This window comes from Ascaphus truei, chromosome 5, assembly GCF_040206685.1.
Source record: "Ascaphus truei isolate aAscTru1 chromosome 5, aAscTru1.hap1, whole genome shotgun sequence".
NCBI lineage: Eukaryota > Metazoa > Chordata > Amphibia > Anura > Ascaphidae > Ascaphus > Ascaphus truei.
Window position 1 is genome coordinate 191,302,629 of NC_134487.1, and position 21,426 is coordinate 191,324,054.

The 21,426-nt window shown below is 42.4% G+C and overlaps 2 protein-coding genes across 9 annotated transcripts in view; one reads left to right on the forward strand and one right to left on the reverse strand.

Moving 5' to 3' along the window:
* Positions 1-21,426, reverse strand: part of LOC142495691 (ankyrin-1-like) — a 538,760-nt gene that overhangs the window by 272,778 nt on the left and 244,556 nt on the right. The gene's annotated exons all lie outside the window — the stretch shown is intronic.
* RHOBTB2 (Rho related BTB domain containing 2) overlaps positions 1-21,426 on the forward strand; it is a 76,856-nt gene that overhangs the window by 29,760 nt on the left and 25,670 nt on the right. For 2 of the 7 annotated variants that reach the window (XM_075601478.1, XM_075601477.1), the window contains exon 3: positions 20,100-20,301. In XM_075601478.1, the coding sequence (XP_075457593.1) occupies positions 20,100-20,301 (202 nt within the window). Of the gene's footprint in view, positions 1-17,457; positions 18,129-19,148; positions 20,302-21,426 lie in introns of those variants that run through there. The other 5 variants (XM_075601483.1, XM_075601479.1, XM_075601481.1 and 2 more) reach the window with 5 other exon arrangements.

Here is a 21,426-nt window from a genome sequence, read left to right on the forward strand (position 1 = left end):
TATCACAAATGGGGTATTACAATTAATGAATTGTGTAATTTGATGTTCTTTATTTCTAAAATCAGAAATACATTTCTCCTGTGCCATATACGGACACATTACACATCTCCCACATTTGAAATTACCTTGGGGTCTTTGAAGAAAGTTCCCACCTATGGGTTGAATAGTAGTTTCTTTTTTGAGAGCACTTGGTGCCAGTACATTTTTTACGTTTTTAGCTTTTCTAAAAGCTACTTTTGGTTTGGTATTTAGTTGATTTTGTAAACCGGGGTCCATAAGAAGAACACCCCAGTGTTTTTGCATAATTCTCCTTATTTTTCCTTCCTGATTACAAAATCCTGTGATAAACAATGGTGTATCTCTGTGTGTGTCCCCCTCACCTAATGTTGTTAGAAGGGATTTTGGCTTTAAAAGTTGTTCTCTAGGATAGTCCCTACTTAACTCTATGGATTTATCTATCAATCGAGAATCGTAACCTTTTTCAATAAACCTCTTGGCTAAAATTTGGGACTGTTCATCAAAGTCAGTTAAGTCAGTCAGTTAACCTTGAACAATTCCTACGTACCCTCAATATTGGAATATTGTTTAACCATTGGCGCGAGTGGTTGCTTTGGTAATTGAGGTAGGAATTGACATCCATCTGTTTGAAAAAGGTTTTGATGACAATTTGATTGTCCACAATTTTCAAATTTAGATCCAAGAAATTAATCTCACTGTTATTGTTTTCCCCACTTTGCACAATATTTCGATTATTATTATTCAAATGATTGATAAATCTATCAAGATCAAACGATGACCCTGCCCAGATAATCAATATATCATCGATATATCTCCGATAATATATCAAATATTGTCTGAATTCATTGGGACACCAAATGAATTCTAGTTCCCACATCCCCATAAAAAGACCCGCATAATTGGGGGCAAAGCAAACCAGGACAGCACCCGAGAAAGTCAGGACAGAGCCCTAAAAACTGGGACTGTCCTTGCTAAAACGGGACATCTGGTCACCCTAGCCTGATCTCTTCTATTTCTTCAGGAACATTATCCCTATCGACAGTCCCCGAGGCTCTTCTCCTCTTGTCCTCCAGGAACCTGTCTTCCAGAACCTTCCTTCTCTCCTATATACTGTGATGTCCGCATACCCACAGCAACACAGGGTGGGGCCCAGCATACGCTTCTCTGCTATTAATCCCATATAACAACCCGGTAACCCCATTGAAGAGGGGGGTTACAAATATAAATACCACAAAGTAGAAGATTTGATAAAGGTAATAAATATTGTACAAAGGCAGGTGTGAGCAGTCTTTAAGCAACAATCCTGTATCAAAAATAGGGGGGGGAGAAAATAAAAAAATATTTTAAATATAAAAAACAGCCTAACAGTATGTATGATGGAAAAACTCACTAACTTTCTAAATGATACATACGACAGTTACCAGAAGGTATGGCTACCCTGGATATTGTTTACAGTATAGGCAGTTGAAATGTAGCCTTAAACTCCCTCAACTTATAATTTTGCAAAACCACCCCTTCACCACGACCAGTGGGTATATCTGGCTGCCTCCCCAGGCCCACCAAAGTATTCTACCTTATGACATTTATTTTCTCCTCACTAACCCGGCTTCCTCAGAGACAGATCCCATAAAGGATAAAGAGGCTGCCCCAGAATCCCGCTTGGAAAAGCAAAGCATGTTATGTTGAAGATTATTATGTTTTTGAAGCCTCGCCAATTTGCTGTTCCATTCCCTCCTGCCCTCCCTGTCACGGTAGCTAGTGATAGGTTATAATATACTCAAAATATCTGGGTTGAATTGAACACGACTTAGATATAATAAATATAGTTTATTCCTTTAAAGAAGGTGAACACACAAGATGGTACAAATAACAGACAAAATATAGCACTTACTTAGGGGTTGGACAATGAAGCAATCGGGTACAGGATTGGAAATTCATTCATCAATACAGGATACAAATGAAGACATCACGAAGACAATGGTTATAGCGTTTACACTGGTTTATATGGGATTCCAGCCCTATACATTCACAGAGGGTGTCAGGCATTGGACATCAATTACCTCCACCCAATGACCCTTTGTCACCTCACTTGAGAGGCAAAGTAATACCTGCCCACAGGGGTGGACATTATTCTAATCGGGCTCATTTCCCTAGCCCCCCTCCCACAAGACTGGCGTCGCCCAGTCTGCTTGGGACAGGAAAACCTTTGTCCCAAGGTGTGAAACGCAACACTTATCACAAGTACCCACGTTCTGCTCTGCTTTGTTCTAGCATACACAAGCAGGGTGGGGGAGCCTTTGATCAGGGGGCTTATTGTAGACCACTTGTCTCCCCCCTGAGCATTAACATACCATATGGGCTCTAGCCTTCCCGGGCTTTTACCCTGGACCCAAAACATAGTACATTTTCACAATCATATTTATATTAAAATAATCCATTCTGTGGGTCTGAGCGGGCTGAAATCTGACAGGTCCTCATGCCGGAGGACCCTTGCCATAGTGGCCAAATATCAGCCCTCCACAACCCTCAGAATCGGAGATACCAAAACACAGTTTTAAAAGCACTTTTGAACACGAGGCTTTTTTCTGCCATGCAAGTCAATGGCAGAAACCCAAACTTTACCATTACCCTGACTTCGTTCTGTTGCCCCGAGAGGGTCGGTATTTGCCATGCAATCCTGCCGGAACTAGGACTACATGGTGGCCGAATCTCAGCCCTCTAGGTTGAACAGAACCGGAGTTATGGGTTCCAGGTTTCTTCTCATCCCGACTTAGCCGTTTTTACTTGCGGCTTTTACCTCCGCCATTAGAGTCTATGGTGCGACCCTTATAACGAGCACGACCCTTTACCGGGGTCATTAACTCTCGGACCCGGTTGGGGTCAAGTGAGGGGGTTCCTAGGGTCTAGGGACAAAAATAATTTTATTCCTGGGTGCCCTAGAACCTATGTTTCCCACGCCAATTGAATTTGAACTTGACCGGGGAGTGATCAAAGCTCTCTTCAAGACAATGTTTCCGATCTTGCGGTCTGCGGTTTGGATGGCTGCCAACCCGTTCCTGGAGGTCGGCTTCGAGGAATCACCATTGAAATTAATGGCTCCATTGACTTTCAATGGGAAACCGCTGCTCCTCCTCTCGGGCGCCACCTGCAGGTTTTCTACGATATCAGGCCCAAATCGTCGGAATCTCCATAGGGTTATATGGAGCCCCAATGGCGACCTATGGAGAAACTGCAAAATGGAGCCTGCAAAGGAGGGAAAAGGGACAAAGGGCCATAAACACAAAATTAACATTAACCCTTTCCCTCCCACCTGGATCCCAGTGTATGTGGTTGCTGCATACACTGCACAGGTACAAACACCATAATTGTACCAATATAAACACTTAGCAAATATAACGGTTTGCCATGAGGCAGGGGAATAAAAATACATTAATTCCCTCTAAATGTGGGAATATGATAACCAAGGGACATACCTTTTGCTTATGAAGCAGGGGAACATATGTATAATACATTTCTGGTTAACCCCTCACTTCCCAGACGGTGGAAGGGGGTGCCTAATGGGTGTGACCCCTTTATTACACGCTTGGTACCCCTCCCCCGTCACACTCCCCTCACCCCCTTTTCATTTTTGTATCCAACCCCCCTCCCCCTGATAACTCATTTAAACCATCTTATATTTCTGTATATTTTTGCCTTACTACCCAATAAAAATGTAAGTTTGAAAGAAAAAAGAAAAAAAAGCAGGCTAAGCTCAATAAATTGTTTAAACCATTAGGAGTTACGGTGTTCAATTGAAAAATCCATTTGGCTTCAGCTCTAAGTAATAAAGTACCTCTATCTGTGCCTCCTGTGGATTTAGCAATCTGCTCTATGCCCATTATTCTTAATTGTGAAACTGTATGTCCATGTGTTTTGCAGTGTTGGATCAATACTGTCAATTCTGTGCCTTTCTTGATTGTACATATGTGTTCTATGAAACGTGTTCTTCATTCCCTAATGGTCTTTGCTACGTAAATAGGTCCGCAGGGACATTTCATCTGATATAGTATATGTGTTCAAATGCATGTTATACGTTGTTTAACTTCAATTTTATTTCTATTATGGGGCTGAGTAAAAAAATTGACCTGTAATTATATTTCTACAGATTGAGCAGTTGCCACACCTGTATCAGCATGGTTTAGGTTTAAAGAATGTACTATCTGTGGTACAGTGTTTAGGACTGCCAGCTTTTACCAGTCGTTCTGAAACGTTATGTCGTCTTCTATAGAACATCACGGGAGGTTTTTTTTTGGGGTGGATAAATTTACTGGCTGTAGAATAAGTAGAGACAAAAATTGGTCTGTTGATTTTTAAAAAAAAATCTTTATGGGGCATTCGTAATAATCTTTTGTTATATATCTGAAAGGAATGATGGATTATACCCTATTTCTGTCATCCAGTACTGTAGCTAGATTTTCTGTAGTCTACTATTTTGGTAGCTCGTGTCATCAGTGATTTGGGAAGAGATCTGAATAGGTTAGGAGGGGGTTAGCTGTCTGGGTGTAAAATTGTCTTTTTATCTGGTGTAAATAGTTGTTGTTAATTTGCCATTAGTTACCTTGATAAGAATGTCAAGAAAGGCTATCTGTTGCTTGCTCCACATTGTGGTGAAACGAATAGAGGATTCTCGTGAATTGCGATAGTCGAAAAATTCACTTTTTGATCTGTACCTCTTCAAATAAGAAAAATATCATCTATATTGCGCTCGAAGGTATGGATGTCATTTGCAAACTCGTATGAATGAATAAAATTAGTTTCATAGTGATCCGCGTATAAATTAGCATATGAATTTGACATATTGGAACCCATTGCCGTTCCCCTAGTTTGAAGATACTGTAGTCTTGAGATTCAAATCGGAAATAATTGTTATGTCGAATAAAGTGTAATAATGAGATCAGGAAATCGACAGGAGGGTTACCTTCATGGTCTCTTATCAGAATCTGTTTAATGACATCCATACCTTCTTGTGTATAGACTATAGATACGTCCATTGTTACAAGAATAAACGGTTTATCCTCCGGGTCCAAAGTCCTGATTTTGGATTAAAAAAATAATTTAAAAAATCTTTAATATAAGAATGAATTATACAAACATATTATTGTCAAAAAGAATCCAAACACAGAGAAATATGTTGACTGATTAATGCGGTGACTGAAATTATTGGCCTTCCTGGTGGGTTAAGTAGCTCTTTGTGAATTGTGGGTAATAAATAACAAAGAGGACTTCTTGGAGAAGATAAAGTTAGAAAGGATGAGGTGTCATAATCAATCCATCGATGGTGGTAAGTACTGTATATCATTAAGGTCAGTTTGATATTTCAGAGTAGGATCAAAACTCAATTTTTTTGTTCGTATTGATGGTGTTTAACTGTTTTAGTGCCTCTGTTTTGGAATCCATCTAATTTACATAGTTACATAGTAGATGAGGTTGAAAAAAGACGTACGTCCATCAAGTTCAACCTATGCTAAATTTAGACGGCAGATACTTTATCCTATATCCAGTGACATATCATCCAAGGGAAAAAACAAATTCCTTCCTGACTCCAATTTAAGACTACAATGTTTCCTCTCTTATCCGCTTTCTTAATTATAATGTCATTAGCAGTGGTTGACAAATCACCAAAAAATCTACTCGCCACACAAAAAAATCTACACGCCACCTAGTATCAAACGTGTGCTGCTTGGGCCAATATTTACTCGCCCGGGGGTTAAATTCACTCGCCCGGGGCGAGCAAATGTATAGGTTTGTCGAACACTGGTCATTAGCATCTGCTAGATGTTTAATTACTTTGTATTATTTTCTAAAAAATGTAAACTGTACCTAATGTGTGCATTTGTCAAATGTATCAACGTCGAATGTAAGCATGTTTGTAAAGGTACAGTACTTATTGCTGAATTTTTCAGTGGGGCTATAAATTTGAATAACATTTTTCCAGATGTGGTTGTAGAAGTCGTAGTCGAAGCAGATATAAGCTGAGTCCATGGTCAGCGCTTATCCGCTGACCCGCGCTGAGGCGCGCTGACGCTTGTCAGTGAGCCCCTGCAGCCGCAATGAGAGCGGCTTTAGCAGGGGCTCGCGCACGCGTCCGCAGGCGTGTGGAAGCGTAGCCGACAATAATTTTTTAGTTTGAGCGCTCACGGGAGCGCAGGGCCGGGTCATGTGAGCGGTTCGCCCAATGAGGGCAACCAGCTCCGTGACGTCACTGGCCCGCCCCCCGACACGCCCCCGGACGGCGCGCAAACTAAGGCCAGGGAAAGCACCCGCTTTCCTTCAGCCTCAGCGCGCCTCCGAAGTCACTATGGACTCAGCCGTAGAGGGTGTTATCATTGGTTGCTCTCATCTGCTGGTATCTGAACCTGGATTTAAAGAAAGAAAGAATGGATGTTTAAGGAACGTTCATTGAAACAATTCAGTTTCAAACTTAAAACAGATACTTTTGGTTCAAATGAAAGACCGTTTAGACAGTATTTTTAGGTCAAAATCTGATAATGATAGAAGGGAGAAGGGATGGCACTGAGTTTGAAGCAGGGGAAACCTGGTTCAATTCCTGGTGTCGGCTCCTTGTGACCTTGGGCAAGTCATTTTATCTCCCTGTGCCTCAGGCACCAAAAAATAGATTGTAAGCTCCGCATCTCTGTAAAGTGCTACGTAAAACTAGCAGCGCTATACAAGAACATACTATTATTATTAATTATTATAATGACCTGTTAGAGAGATTAAATACAACTATTTCTGATTTTTGTCGAATTCAGAGTTAACGGCCTTAATGAACAGCGTCCTCTGCGTTCTTTTGCCCCTTCGTGTAGATTTGGTTTGGGTCCTTTTTCTATAAAAAAATAAATACAAATGCGCAGTAGGAGTGATGGAATCAGTGGAGATATCTGATGAAAGTTCAGTGTTCTGATTTTGTAGAAAAGGTCTTGTAGTTGTTCTAAACTGGGTTGGACGTCTGTAATCCCCTTTAAACCCAAGGTAAACTCTTTCAGTTTTATAGTCTTGTACGACTTTTTAGATTTTTTTTCTTCTTAAATATTTATTAATCTTTTTTTAATTACTAAATTTTTGTGTTTATATTGGTTGTAATGTCTCTGCATTCTTCTGCTGTTTGAGCTTTATCCCGTTGTAGTTCTATTTTTGTAGAATTTCACCTCTGACGTGTGTTAGTTGTGCACTAACTTGCTTTATCACTAAAAGTATTAAGTCTTGAGATGCTTTGGTTAGTATATTACACCATTTAATGCAAAAATAATTATTATTTCTACCTATAGTAGGCGAGTTACTTATTCGAAAACCTCTTGGGATTCATTTTTTTTGTGATATTCACTTAGTGTTGTACAATGAGAAAGTAGCTTACATTCTTTTATTTTTAAATCCTCCAGGTCCCTCCAGTAATCTTGTGGTTTATCAGGGCCAAATGTTTGTTTAGGGTTACTTTGGAGGAGTATGCGATTAGCGTCCTCTGAAAAATGAAGTATCTCTGCTGTCTGTGCTATGTCTTTATAACTGGCTTAAGTGATCCATATACAGTATGCAACAACAAAAAAAGAGTCAATACATTAATATTAATATATGACGTGACACATCAAAAATGAAAAAAGTGTTAAAGAATTTTAATTTTTTTTAAAGATCAAGGCCTTGACCAAAAATAGTAAATATACTGCGGTATGTAGCAAAAAGGTTCTGTCTTTGTTACAACAGGGTGCAAACGCTCTATTACAGGAAAAACATACACTTAGAGAGAGATGTTGCACTCCTAATCCAGTGCTCGCCATTGAGAATGGGCAATAATTTGTGCGTGAGATAAATCTCCAGTTTCCCAACAAAGTTGGCAGGTGTTTGGCCCAACCATTCCCCTCCTCCCCAGGAACCAGGCCATGTCTTAGTTCTGGGCCCTATCCATACACACACCTCCCCTTTACTACTCATAGGGACTCAGGACATAGTTAGTCTCGGGCCCCACCGTTACCTCTCCTCTTCCACTCAACAACTGGTAGGGGCCCAGAACATAGCTGAGCCGTGGGCCCCACCATGATTGAGTGGAAATGATTTGTGTGTGGGCACAATCTCCAATTGCCCAACACAGAAAGCAGGTGTACTAGCACAGGACGCAGCACTCAACTTCTCCTGTGGACTCTAGAGAATGTGGGAGACCCACCAGGCCCCTTTTGTTGGCTTGGCTTGGAAGATGGTGCAAAAAGCTTTCTTACCTAATGTTGTAGTTTATTATTCCTATAGAGCAGTGTTGGGCAACATTGATCCCTCAAAAGGGCCGCACATTACGCACATTACCTATATGGTATGTGATTGGTATCGCAGATGACACTCCATGCGGCTCCCGGATCTCTTGTCCCTTGTTGCCCACAAGTGCCCTAGTGGAAAGTATGTCCCTAGTGGACCCTTAGTCCCCCCAAAAAATGAGTACATGTAGCTTAAAATTCAAAAGCTAAAAAAAAACAAGAGAAAATCCATATAACAAAAAATGGAACCTAAAATAATTCAAAACGATTTGCAAGGAAAACCCATTGTTTTGTTTTGTTTTTTACTTCACTGGTGCTTGTCAGCAATGAGGAGGGCCTACTTATTTTTCATATCATCATGGTCATCTTTCTGATCATCCACATAGTGATCAGCATCAATGATAAACAACCTCGCTGGAATTTATAATCCTTTTGAGATTTTTGATACAGAGCAGAAAGTGTAAAAATAGAACTGCCCAACCTAAATCGACAGTTAAATAATAAACAACTGTGAACACTCTAAATTTTCCCTGCAGCCCACCCGCTATGTCTCTCACCCAAAGAGAAAAAAGGAGAAAAAGCAAGAATATACCACTGGCGCAAAGGAAAAACTCATTGGAAAAATAGGGGAAGAGTGCTGTAAGGATTTCCAGATAGGGATCCACATTCCCAAGTGATGAGATCTGGTAAATCTCCAGGCTCAGCATCAGGACATATAGGGAACAGAGAGAGAGAGAGCAACATAGCGTAATACAGTTTAATAAGATAAAAATTTGGGCATAACATATACACAACACACTCGCATTTCTGTGGTAAAACAATTGCATGTAGAATACAACCAACTCAAAATCAGTGGCAACCCCCGTCCTCCTCGCCTCAGCACCGGGTAAGCGTCCTCTCACAGATGGTATGCCGAACGCTCATGACTTTCGCATCACGTGATCCGTTTGAGAGATTTCTACAGGGCTCGCCGAGCAGCACGGGCTGGACACCGTGACTGACCTTGGTGAGTTGAAGACACTTGGCACATGCGCACTAACCACCCTACACGTTTTGCTGTCACTTCCAATAATTTTTTCCTTCGCGCCAGTGGTATATTCTTGCTTCTTGAAATTGTTGGAGGTTTTTTGCGCCACCTTCATCAAAGAGGCTGCGGCACATTTGAATGAATACCAACGTCTCCACATTTTGGGGCAACAGCCTTACTGTATGTGATGCTCATTGACAATGCTGCCAGCAGTGCTCGTTATTCTTTCAGAGTTGACACTGGAAAGTGGAAACCAGTATGTCTAAGGGTTGTTCCTGATGTTAAAGCTTCTTTTGTCTATAAACTAGACCTCCATCATACTGCCAGCTGAGTAGGCCTCAGAAGCACCACCAGCACTATATTCTGCCATTTTCCTTAAGCCTGACCAGATGTCATCTCACAGTGTCAATATAATTGAGAGGTTGTTGTTTAGCTTGTTGCTGATTGGCGTGAGCAATTATTTTGGCTGGCGGTGGGCCACTTCACGGGCTTTGGTAAGCTTCGCTGGCCACATACTTAATGTAGAATAGATCAAGTCTTGCACTTGTATATGCTGCAATAAAAGGAGATATAATTGACATAATTGTAAAGTAGGTTAAATAAAAACAAATCATTGAGCAGCCATTTATTCAATATATACATTCACATATTGATGAGGATGTGAGAAGCTCACTCAATAGAAAGAATGAAAATGCTGATGTACACTTGTACATGCATAAAATAATATTTGGTTGAATAAAATGTACTGAAATGAAATAAAAATGTGGCTAAATAAAAAAACTAACTGAGCAGATATTTATTCAATACTTGAGTTGTTGAATAACTTATCAAATATTGAATGTCTGCTCAATGAATAACTGTTATTCACATATTGATGAGGATGTGAGAAGCTGACTCAATTGGAGGAATGGCGGTGTTAACCAGACAAATGAAGTCAGGCGTTGTCTCCATTGTTGCAGTGCTGAGTACTGCTTCAAGGTGGTCAACGCAAATCTAAGTTTTAGTGTATTAAATTTCATCGCAGGACATACGCTCACTTATGTATGCATGATCGGATTTAAAATTTGCCGCCCTTAGGCACTTACCTGATTCTGCCCTCCTCCTCCAGCGCCGCACCGTCCCATCGCCACGGCACGGTGATGCCGTGTGACATCATGTTGCCGGCCATGCATGCACGATCGGTGCATTCGTGATCTGCGCTTGCCGGCTGCGCATGCATGATTGGCAAGCGCCAATTGCACATGCACCAGCGGCAAGCGCCAATTGTACCTGCCGCCCCAAAATGTTGCCACCATAGGCCCAGGCCTAATGAGAATTCCGCCACTGTGTGCATGTTGATCCAAACCGCACAAGCATCCTTTGGGTATGAGCCTCTCATTTTGGAAATGCATACTCATCAAGAGATCTTTAAACATACGGAAAATTGAACCCTTGCAACTAAAAGTGCCTAATGTAAGTATGTGTATATATCTTTATATGGCGCCAACAGTCTACTCAGCGCTTTACAAAGACAAAACAGTACAGGGAATTATAATAATACAACAAGCGCAGCAAAGTCAGACAATAGGAAAGGAAATCCCTGCCCCTTACAATCTAAGTGGTATGTTGGGAGACTTACAGAGCAGCAGGTGAGGGATGTCAATGGTTGGTACAAGTGACTGTGGGTGTGGGACAGGAGCCATAGTCCAGGCTATTGTGAGGCGAGTTTTAAGGTTGGACGGTATTACATTAGATGGGTTAACACCATTAGAAGACAAAGAGGTGACAGGGAGGTGTGGATGAGGGCAGATGTGTATATTGCTGGGTCCAGGATTAAAAGAGATATCCCCAGCAGCAACAAGGAGTAGATACAGAGAGAGGAGGTGAATAGAGAATGTGTGGGGGTGCTTTTTATTTATTATCTAATATATTGAACACCTTCAGCAGGGATTTCAGACAGGATTGAAGCCTGCATCCCTTTTGGTCCAGGCCTCTGCAATGGGATGCATTATATCAGTAACAAATTGCCCTTGATCCTATGATTGCTAGATTTATGAGAGGCGTTTCTAGAATTAGACCTACGAATACGATTCCTGTTTCTGTTCATGTGTGGGACCTGAATCTGGTCCTGGAGCAACTCTCTTCATCTGCATTTGAACCGATTCCCGATCTTTCGATGAGCTTACTCACCATTAAAGTGATTACAATAGCGCGCAGAGTTGGGGAGCTCCATGCTTTATCCTGTCGTTGACCATGATTTCAGATGCACTAAGACGAGAGTGATGAGAACCGTTCTGCATTTTCAAAGTAAACTAGCGTCTGATTTTCATATGAATCAGGACATCATTGCGATAAGGAGCACAATCTGGATGTGGTTAGAGCATTAACAACATATATACAGAGGACTGACCGTTTTATGAAGACCTCAAGGTTGTTTATTCTTTTTGGCGGACCTAGAGAGGGTTAGGCAGCATCTTTCTCCTCAATATCCAGATGGATCAAGGTACAGTAGCTATTTGCAAAGCGTATAGATAATAATTGTATTTTCTTGTATAGCGCTGACAATGTATGCAGCGCTGTACATATAATTTTTGCAGGCACAGGTCCCTACCCCATAGAGCTAACAATCTATGCTTTTGGTGCCTGAGGCACAAGGAGATAAAGTGACTTGTCCAAAGTCACAAGGAGCTGACACCGGGATTAGAATCAAGCTCCCCTGCTTCAAACTCGGCATCATTGTTTTCAGAGTCAATGTCTTTACTCACTGAGCCACTCCTTCAGCCCAAATCTGCAGGAAGAAGCTACCTGTAGGATTATAAACCTACTCTACCACGTCTATTGCAACTTCATGGGCAGAAAGGCTGAAGCCTCCGCTCAGGAAATATGTAAAGCAGGAACCTGGTAATCTTTGCATACACTTGCTACCCCTTACCGGCTGGATGTTCAAGCATTGGCTGATACAAGATTTGGAAGGAAGGTGTTTCAAGCAGTTGTTCCAGTTGTCAAGAGCAGGGCTCCTATCATTTTTATAGTTGGTCTGGGATATCCCATTGGTGTCGACCATAGAGGACATAGAAGAAAAAAGGAAACTTGCCTACCGATATTTCGGTTTCTTCAAGTACTCTATGGCAGGATTTTCCCTTCTGTTTTTTCCTTGAAATGTTTGTGCTTCCTTTAAAGAATGCTAGAAGAGAGGATAACTAATCAGGGATGGGTAACGCTCCCTTTTATAGCGGTCTCTGAAGTTCTTGTCCTATCTCGGCTGGTTGGAGTACTTAAACCCATTGGAGTCTGCCATAGAGGGCTTGAAGAAACCGAAATCGCAGAGTTGTAGGTAGATTTCCTCTTTTCTTCATCACTACAGTTTTCACACCCTGTTTGGGCTTAGCTTTGTGTGTGGTCATGCTGTAGCCGCAGAAGATGTACTATCAGGATGACTTTGCTTACACTTATACTTGCTTTTGGCTACACACATAGAGGACCCTGGCTTGCACTCGAGGCTCCACATCAACAAGTGGCCTAGTGGTCAACTGCTGCATTCCTCTGATCGTAGAAGGCTCACCCAATGTCATAAAGAATTGGAGTAGAGCTAGATGACGTAGGTAGAGGGTCTGAATCAGCCTTCAAAATGCTACCTATGTCTGACCTAGACTACCAACAAATACACAAAATTGTCTTTTGACAATACAACTTTTACTGTAGAATCTTTAAAAACATTAAAAAAACAATAAAGCTAAATCAAGTGTAGTTTGAATGCCACAAACGCAAACTTAATGTTACTAACATTGTGTTGTGTGGTAAGTTAAACCAACTGGCACTGATTGGCTACTATACTAGAGAGAGGTTAGACGGTAGTATCTGCATGCCAACCAATATACCCAACACCGGTGTAATGTAACCATATGTAACCCTCCTTGCCCAGCTGTTAAGGAGTTTACATCAGTTGTCTATGTACATAGCTTTGTACAGTCGCTCATATTTTGTCAGGGCGCTGGATCCGTGCAGGATGGGTGTAGATATGCTGATGGAATAATAATAAAATTAAGATATACAGGGGCACTTCCAATGCCAGATGGTGTACAAAAATATATATGGAGTATAAATCTTGGTTCAAGCTAGCCCATCCCTCCCCCTATGTTCCAGAGGGCTATAACAGTATGAACAGAAAAAGTAGAATGGAGGCATACAAATACTGCAGCAAAAATTGCTGGGTTTTACTGCATAGTATCAGCAGGTTTTACTGCATAGTATCAGCAGAACTACAGTTACGTTTCAGGGTCACAGCCCCTTCCTCAGATAATAAGCCACCCTGAAGGAATAATATTGGGCGCCAGGAACTTTTATAGTACAAACAGGAGCTTTAATATCAGCTGGTGATAATGCTCTTCAAACTTACACACCACTCTATTCACAGTTCTGATATATGTATGTCTTTATTTATATAGCGCCAAAGGTGTACTCAGCGCTTCACAGAGAATACAGTACAGGGAATTATAATTATACAATAAGTGCAGCAAAATCAGACAATTGGAAAGGAAATCCCTGCCCCGAAGAGCTTACAATCTAAGAGGTTTGATGGGGAACTTACAGAGACAGTAGGTGAGGGAATAAGTGCTGTAGATAGCAGTGCTTGGTCACAATGGGTGGTAGGAGTGACTTAGTTTGGGACAGTAACCATAAGTGCAGGCTATTGGGATGCTTGCTTTGTGGGGCAAGTTATAAGGTTAGTCAAATAACTTAAGGGTTAACACACTTTACAGGGGAAGAGATGGCAGGGAGGCATGGATGAAATCAGGTGTGTATGTCTGGCTTCAGGCTTAGGGGTTGATCCCCAGCAGCAGGAATGAGTAGATAGAGGGTGTGAATAGAGGATTTGTGGGTGTTTTTTTATTGAGGGGTAAAGACGTTGTTGTGAGAGAGGTGTATAAATAATGGTGCAGTGGGGATGTTGGCGAGAACAGAGACGTTCACCAAGGAGTGAGGAAACAGTAAACAGAAAAAGTAACATGGAGGGCATTGTGAGATGCAGGAGGAGAGATTCCAAGTTATTGCAGGATAGGAAGAGTACAAAGAATCACAGCTTTTCGAATGTTAAGTTCTCACAGTTGCAAAGTTGTTGTGCAGAGTCCCGATCTTCCTCCAATTTTAACTCCAAAATTAACTCTGCCACACACTTTAACTGGGACACTTAAGATGGGTCACAGCCAAGATCGTCTGTCTTAAATACTCTATTCACATGCAATTGAATAACAATTAAGGGAGGGGTTTGCCTATTCAGCTCAAGGAAACATACCCCAATAGTCAATTAAATCTTAATTTCTCTTGCAATTGATGGTAGGAGACTTCTGCTCAAGGAAACATACATGTTTGAAGAAATAAATCAAAATGTTAATCCAGATATTCAGAATGCGTCCATGATTAAAGAAATAGAAATAAAACATCCAGACATATTAACTCCAAAATTAACTCTGCCACACACTTTAACTGGGACACTTAAGATGGGTCACAGCCATATATGTACAGTGTTTATACTATTTTCTTCTTCCCTAAGTACCCTCATCTTAATACGCTAGGGAGGTACTTAGGCTTGTTTCTCTTTGGGTAAGATGTAGCGTCCCGTCCAACATGTCCCATTATTAGTGAGCTCCTTGCGGGTATTGGCCGGCATTCTATTTCCTCGGGATCAATACCCCAGTACTGTACACGGACTGCGACCTCTGGGCAGACTGGGTTTGAATTAGCTACAGACCTTCTGTCTGAACTGATCCGAGTATGCCCTACAGTTCCTATCTGGGGAAACCCTTTTGGGCACAGGCTTCCTCGTATAATCAGATGGGTTCATCATGGCCATTTCTACGAACGCTAACTGGGTAGGGCACTTTCCCTAACTATAAAACAACAAATGGGGACAGATCAATCTTAGTACACATACCTATACACAGAACATATTTACATTATTAACTCTTTTCTACCATGTCACTCTATATCATGTGAGGGGAGAGGGGTGTTACTCTGTGTGAGCCCACACAGTTGACCTGTTAAGGCCATTAACTCCTTACACTAGGGGGGCTACAGGTATTAAACCCACTGGCAGTGATTGTGTGTAAATCAGTGTATGTGTATCTGTTTATCTGTATGAGTATGTGTTTGTGTTTGTGTTTGTCTTTCTTTGTGTGTGTGCGTGTATCTCTTGTGCACATGTGTTTATGAATGTGGGTGTATGTGTGTTAATGTTAAATGTGTTTGACTGGTTGTGTGGTTATCTGTTTGTGTTTCTGGCTGCATATCTAAATAAATACCAGTAGTAGATATGCTTGTGTTTGGATGTGGTGTGTGTGTGTATCTACCTACCTCTGCATATACAAATCACCGCAGGCGTTTAGCTGCCACTCACCTCGCTGCCAGGACATCTCTCCGCCACCCACGCCAAGGTAAGCCCCTTACCTTACGCCTTACCCTAAACACCCCTAATACTTGCGCTGCACCCTACCTTAAAAACCTTGACCCTTTGCCATAAAACCCTTTACCCTAAAACCCCTTACTCGAAGCCCTAACTCTAATCCCCTTCACTAAAAACGGCCGGCGGCTGAGTGTCCAGCGGTAGCGGTGAAGGGTCCCTCGGTGGCCAAACGCCAGCGGAAATTTGGTTGCAGCCAGACGGCCGCGGCCAAATGTCTGATTCCGTGTGGTACATGTATATCTGTGTATGTGATTTACTATATGTGGGTCTGTCCGGCAGTGTGTACTTGTGATGTGTTTGTTGGTCTGTGGGTGTATTTGTGTGTGCCTAGCAATGTAACATGTGTTCTGTGGGCCTGTGTATGCATGTGCAGAATGTGCGTGTATCTGTGTGCATCTTGATCTGTGTGAATCTTCCCAGGGGTATGGGTGTGTGTGATTGTTTTTGTATGTGTGTACCTGACAGTCCTGGCTTTTGTGTCTAGGCGTGTTTGTCACTCCTCCTGATCTGAGTGTGTCTGTCTGAATCTGTGTGTGAGTCTGGATGTATTTGTCCTATTGTTGTGTTTGTGTGTGTGTGTGTGTGTGTGTGTGTGTGAATCTGGAAGTGTTTGTCCTATTGTGTGTGTGTGTGTTTCTGGATGTGCGTTTGTAAATCTTGCTGTCCTGAGTGTGTGTTTTGTTTTTAGAAATGTGTCAGTCCTGGTGGTTTTTACCTGGGTGTTATTTATTTAAATGTGCCACTCATGGTGTTAATATGTACGTGTGTATGAGTGTATGTCTTGATGTATGTGTCTGTCTGCACTGATGTTTCTGATTACCAGTGCTGGTGTGGGTGGGAGGTTTGTGTCAACCCTGTTCTTTTGTGTCTGTGTGTATCTGGACGTATCTTTCTGTGTGTACTTTGATGTGTATGTATGTGCCTTGATGTATATGTGTGTGGGTGTGTCTGAATGTGTATGCATATATGTATGTGTGTATGTGTCCGAATGTGTGTATGAGCGTACTGTATGTCAGGAATCAGGATGTGCATATGTCTGTCTGCCCTGTGGTTTGTGATTACCAGTGCTGGTGTGTGTGTCATTCCTGTTCTTTTGTGTCGGTGTGTCTCTGCATGTGGGCGTGTATCTGGATGTGTCTCTTTGTATGTACTTGGATATAAATATATATATATATATATATATATGTGTGTGTGGGTGTGTATATATATCTGTATGGTGTTTGTATGTGTCTTGTCGTATAAACGTCTATGTCTAGATATATGTGTGTGGATGAGTGTGTATGGATGTGTGTGAGGCTGTATCTGGATGTATGTGCAGCGCGCCCTCCTCCTCCAAAGTGACATCACACCGCGTCTCGTTGCCATGGTAACGCCACGTCATGACGTCATTTGACGCCGCGAGTTCACCTTGCCATGGCAACAAGACGCCAGGTTGGTGATGTCCGAATCAAAAGGAGGAGGTGGACAGCAAGGAGGCGCCCGGCATATGAAAGTGACTTCCCATCAGGCCAGAGAGCGTGGCAAATGTATTTGGGGGCAGACATTTTTGCCACCCCAAATGTTGCCACCCTGTGCCCGGGCCTAATGGGATATCTGCCGTGTGTGTATGAGTGTGAGTCTGGATGTGTATGTGTGTGTGCTACTTAATGGGGCCAGCAGATGGCACTCAAGACTTTCGCTTCTAGCTTAAAAAATATCCTCTCGCCCCCCCCACCTTACACAGACACAGGCGCGCACACACACACCTCCTCGCTGGAAACCAGGAGTCGCAACCTGCACCCCCAACACCGGATATAATACAGGGGATAGGAGCAGACGGATATATATACACACACACCATGACACAGGGATACACACACCATGACACAGAGACGCAGGTACACTCACAATGACACACATATACATATGTGCACACATTGATACATACAAACACCCACATTGATATCTAGACACATACTATATATATTACATTTATACACATATACAATGTGACACACAAAGACACACTGATACAAATGTACAGACATATACACGCACAATGTGATACAGACACGCTCACGTAGACACCACGATATACATAGAAAAACAAAGGTGTACACATATACACATTTATATTTCTACGTACACAAATATATACACATATATTCACAATTATATAAAAACACATACATTTAAAAAATATATATATATATATACACACCCACCCACAAATAGATATACACATATAAACACACACAGTCCCTGCTCATCCTTTTCGGATGTGAATAGAAGATGCGTGGGTGATGTCATCATGGCCGCCATGTGAGGGACCCGGCCTAACAGGGAGAAGGGTGGTATAGTGTCAGCTGGGGAGCTCGTAGTGTCTTAGGTGATAGGAAGTTCGGGGGAGAAGGAATGGAGTGGGGAGGGCTGTGGTATTGGGAATGTGTGTGTGGGGCTCCCCATTCTCTTTCATTTAGATGGTCTCAGTGGTGGGTGGGGGGCTCATCTCTTTCATGTTTGGGTGGTCTCAGGGTTGGGTGTGTGGGGGGCTCCTTTCTTTCATGTTTGGGTGTCTCCACGCTGGCTGGGGGGCTCCTTTCTTTCATGTTTGGGTGTCTCCGCGCTGGCTGGGGGGCGCCTTTCTTTCATGTTTGGGTGGTCTCCGTGCTGGCTGGGGGGCTCCTTTCTTTCATGTTTGGGTGGTCTCCGTGCTGGGTGGGGGGCTCCTTTCTTTCATGTTGGGGTGGTCTCCGTGCTTGGTGGGGGGCGCCTTTCTTTCATGTTTGGGTGGTCTCCGTGCTGGGTGGGGGGCTCCTTTTTATCATGTTTGGGTGGTCTCAGTGCTGGGTGGGTGGGGGGCTCCTCTCTTTCATATTGGGGTGGTCTCCCTGCTGGGTGGGGGGCTCCTTTCTATCATGTTTGGGTGGTCTCCGTGCTGGGTGGGGGGCTCCTTTCTATCATGTTCGGGTGATCTGTGGTGGGTGAGTGGCTCCACTTTCATGTTTGGGTGGTCTCAGTGGTGTGGGGGGTTCCTCTCTTTCTCATGTTTGGGTGGTCTCAGTGCTGTGGGGGGTTCCTCTCTTTCTCATGTTTGGGTGGTCTCAGTGCTGTGTGTTGGGGGCTCCTATCTGTGTCATGTTTGGGTGGTCTTAGTACTTGGTGGATGGGGGGCTTCTCTCATGTTTGGGGGGGTTCTTTTCCCTGTGACATTTCTGGCTGCTAGGAGATCGGTTTGGGAACAGATTGTGTTGCCATGGCGATGAGATGAGGAAGGTTTTATACTACTATGGATGCACTATATATATATATATATATATATATACAGTATATATGTTTTATCTATATTGACACATGCATAAAAATAAATGTGTGTATATATATATATATTATGCATGTGTCAATATAGAACTATATAAAATATATGTATTAATTTGTGTGTATGTACATATGTAATGTAAAAATATGAGTATATATGTATGTATATTTCCATACCTAAGTGTGTGTGTATACAATATACTTATATATGTATATATACACACATATATATATGTATATACTACACATATCACAAATATATAGATATTTATATAGTCAAAAGCAATGCTGGGATAATTCTCTGTCTCGCTCTCTCCCCTTTCCTCATCCATCTCTCTCCCTATTAATAATGTATTTGTCTATCGGTCTCTCCTCTCTTCTTCCATCTCTCTCTCATCCTTTCTCCCTCCCATTCCCTGCCTCTCCCTCCCTCTCTCTCCCTCTCTGAACGTTGCTTTCTCTTGACGTGACGACCTGTGTGTCTTGATTCCTATTCTACCTTAATAGGGTCAGCAGGACCTGCCTTGTAATTATTAACAAGGCGCCTCACACCTGGGATTCCTGGAAGTTACGCGGGAGAAGCTGAGCGGATTTGACTACAGGAATTCAGAGTGACAGACGCCCTCTTATTATCCTATAAAAGGGATGTACCACTGACGCCGTTAATACTGGAATCCAGTGTGTGTAACATATTCTTATCCCATAGGACAGGTGTGTAACTGACCCTATTAACTTATAGGAATCCTGTGCAGCAGTATTGGATAATTGGAGCTTCTTCGGGGGATTTACGAGGTCCATGTTGTGGTGGAATAAAACAATCTCGATATTAAGCACACTGACCCCATTTTCTCTCTTCTATCTCCCTCGTCTCGCCCTCTCCCTCACTCCTTCACCTTTTGTCTCCTTCCCTCACCTTTTGTCTCCTTCCCTCACCTTTTGTCTCCTTCCATCTCTCTCTCCGTCTCTCACCCTCCTTCATTGTGATTCTCCTCACGCTCCCTCTCCAATCTCTTCCCTTGTCTCTGTGTTGCCCATCAATTAGATCCCAGCTGCTGGACAGTGATATGGATTATGAGCGGCCAAACGTTGAGACCATAAAGTGCGTGGTGGTCGGAGACAACGCAGTGGGAAAAACACGTCTGATTTGCGCCCGTGCATGTAACGCCACCCTGACACAGTACCAGCTGCTCGCCACCCATGTGCCAACTGTCTGGGCCATAGATCAGTACCGAGTATGTCAGGAGGTGAGTGCAGCACACTGCCCTGTGTACATTTCACCCTGCCTTGTGCACAATAAAGTCTTCACAGTACAGACACACTGCTCTGTGTATAATACAGATATACACTACTCTGTGTATAATACAGATACACACGCTGCTCTGTGTATAATACAGATACACACGCTGCTCTGTGTATAATACAGATATACACTACTCTGTGTATAATACAGATACACACGCTGCTCTGTGTATAATACAGATATACACTACTCTGTGTATAATACAGATACACACGCTGCTCTGTGTATAATACAGATACACACGCTGCTCTGTGTATAATACAGATACACACGCTGCTCTGTGTATAATACAGATACACGCTGCTCTGTGTATAATACAGATACACACGCTGCTCTGTGTATAATACAGATAGATACTGCTCAGCGTATAATACAGATACACACGCTGCTCTGTGTATAATACAGATACACACGCTGCTCTGTGTATAATACAGATATACACGCTGCTTTGTGTGTAATACAGATACACACGCTGCTCTGTGTATTATACAGATACACACGATGCTCTGTGTATAATACAGATACACACGCTGCTCTGTGTATTATACAGATACACACGATGCTCTGTGTATAATACAGATACACGCTGCTCTGTGTATAATACAGATATACACGCTGCTCTGTGTGTAATACAGATACACGCTGCTCTGTGTATAATACAGATACACTCGCTGCTCTGTGTATAATACAGATAGATACTGCTCTGTGTATAATACAGATATACACGCTGCTCTGTGTATAATACAGATACACTCGCTGCTCTGTGTATAATACAGATAGATACTGCTCTGTGTATAATACAGATACACACGTTGCTCTGTGTATAATACAGATACACACGTTGCTCTGTGTATAATACAGATACACACGCTGCTCTGTGTATAATACAGATAGACACTGCTCTGTGTATAATACAGATACACACGTTGCTCTGTGTATAATACAGATACACACGCTGCTCTGTGTGTAATACAGATACACACTGCTCTGTGTATAATACAGATACACGCTGCTCTGTGTATAATACAGATACACACGTTGCTCTGTGTATAATACAGATACACACGCT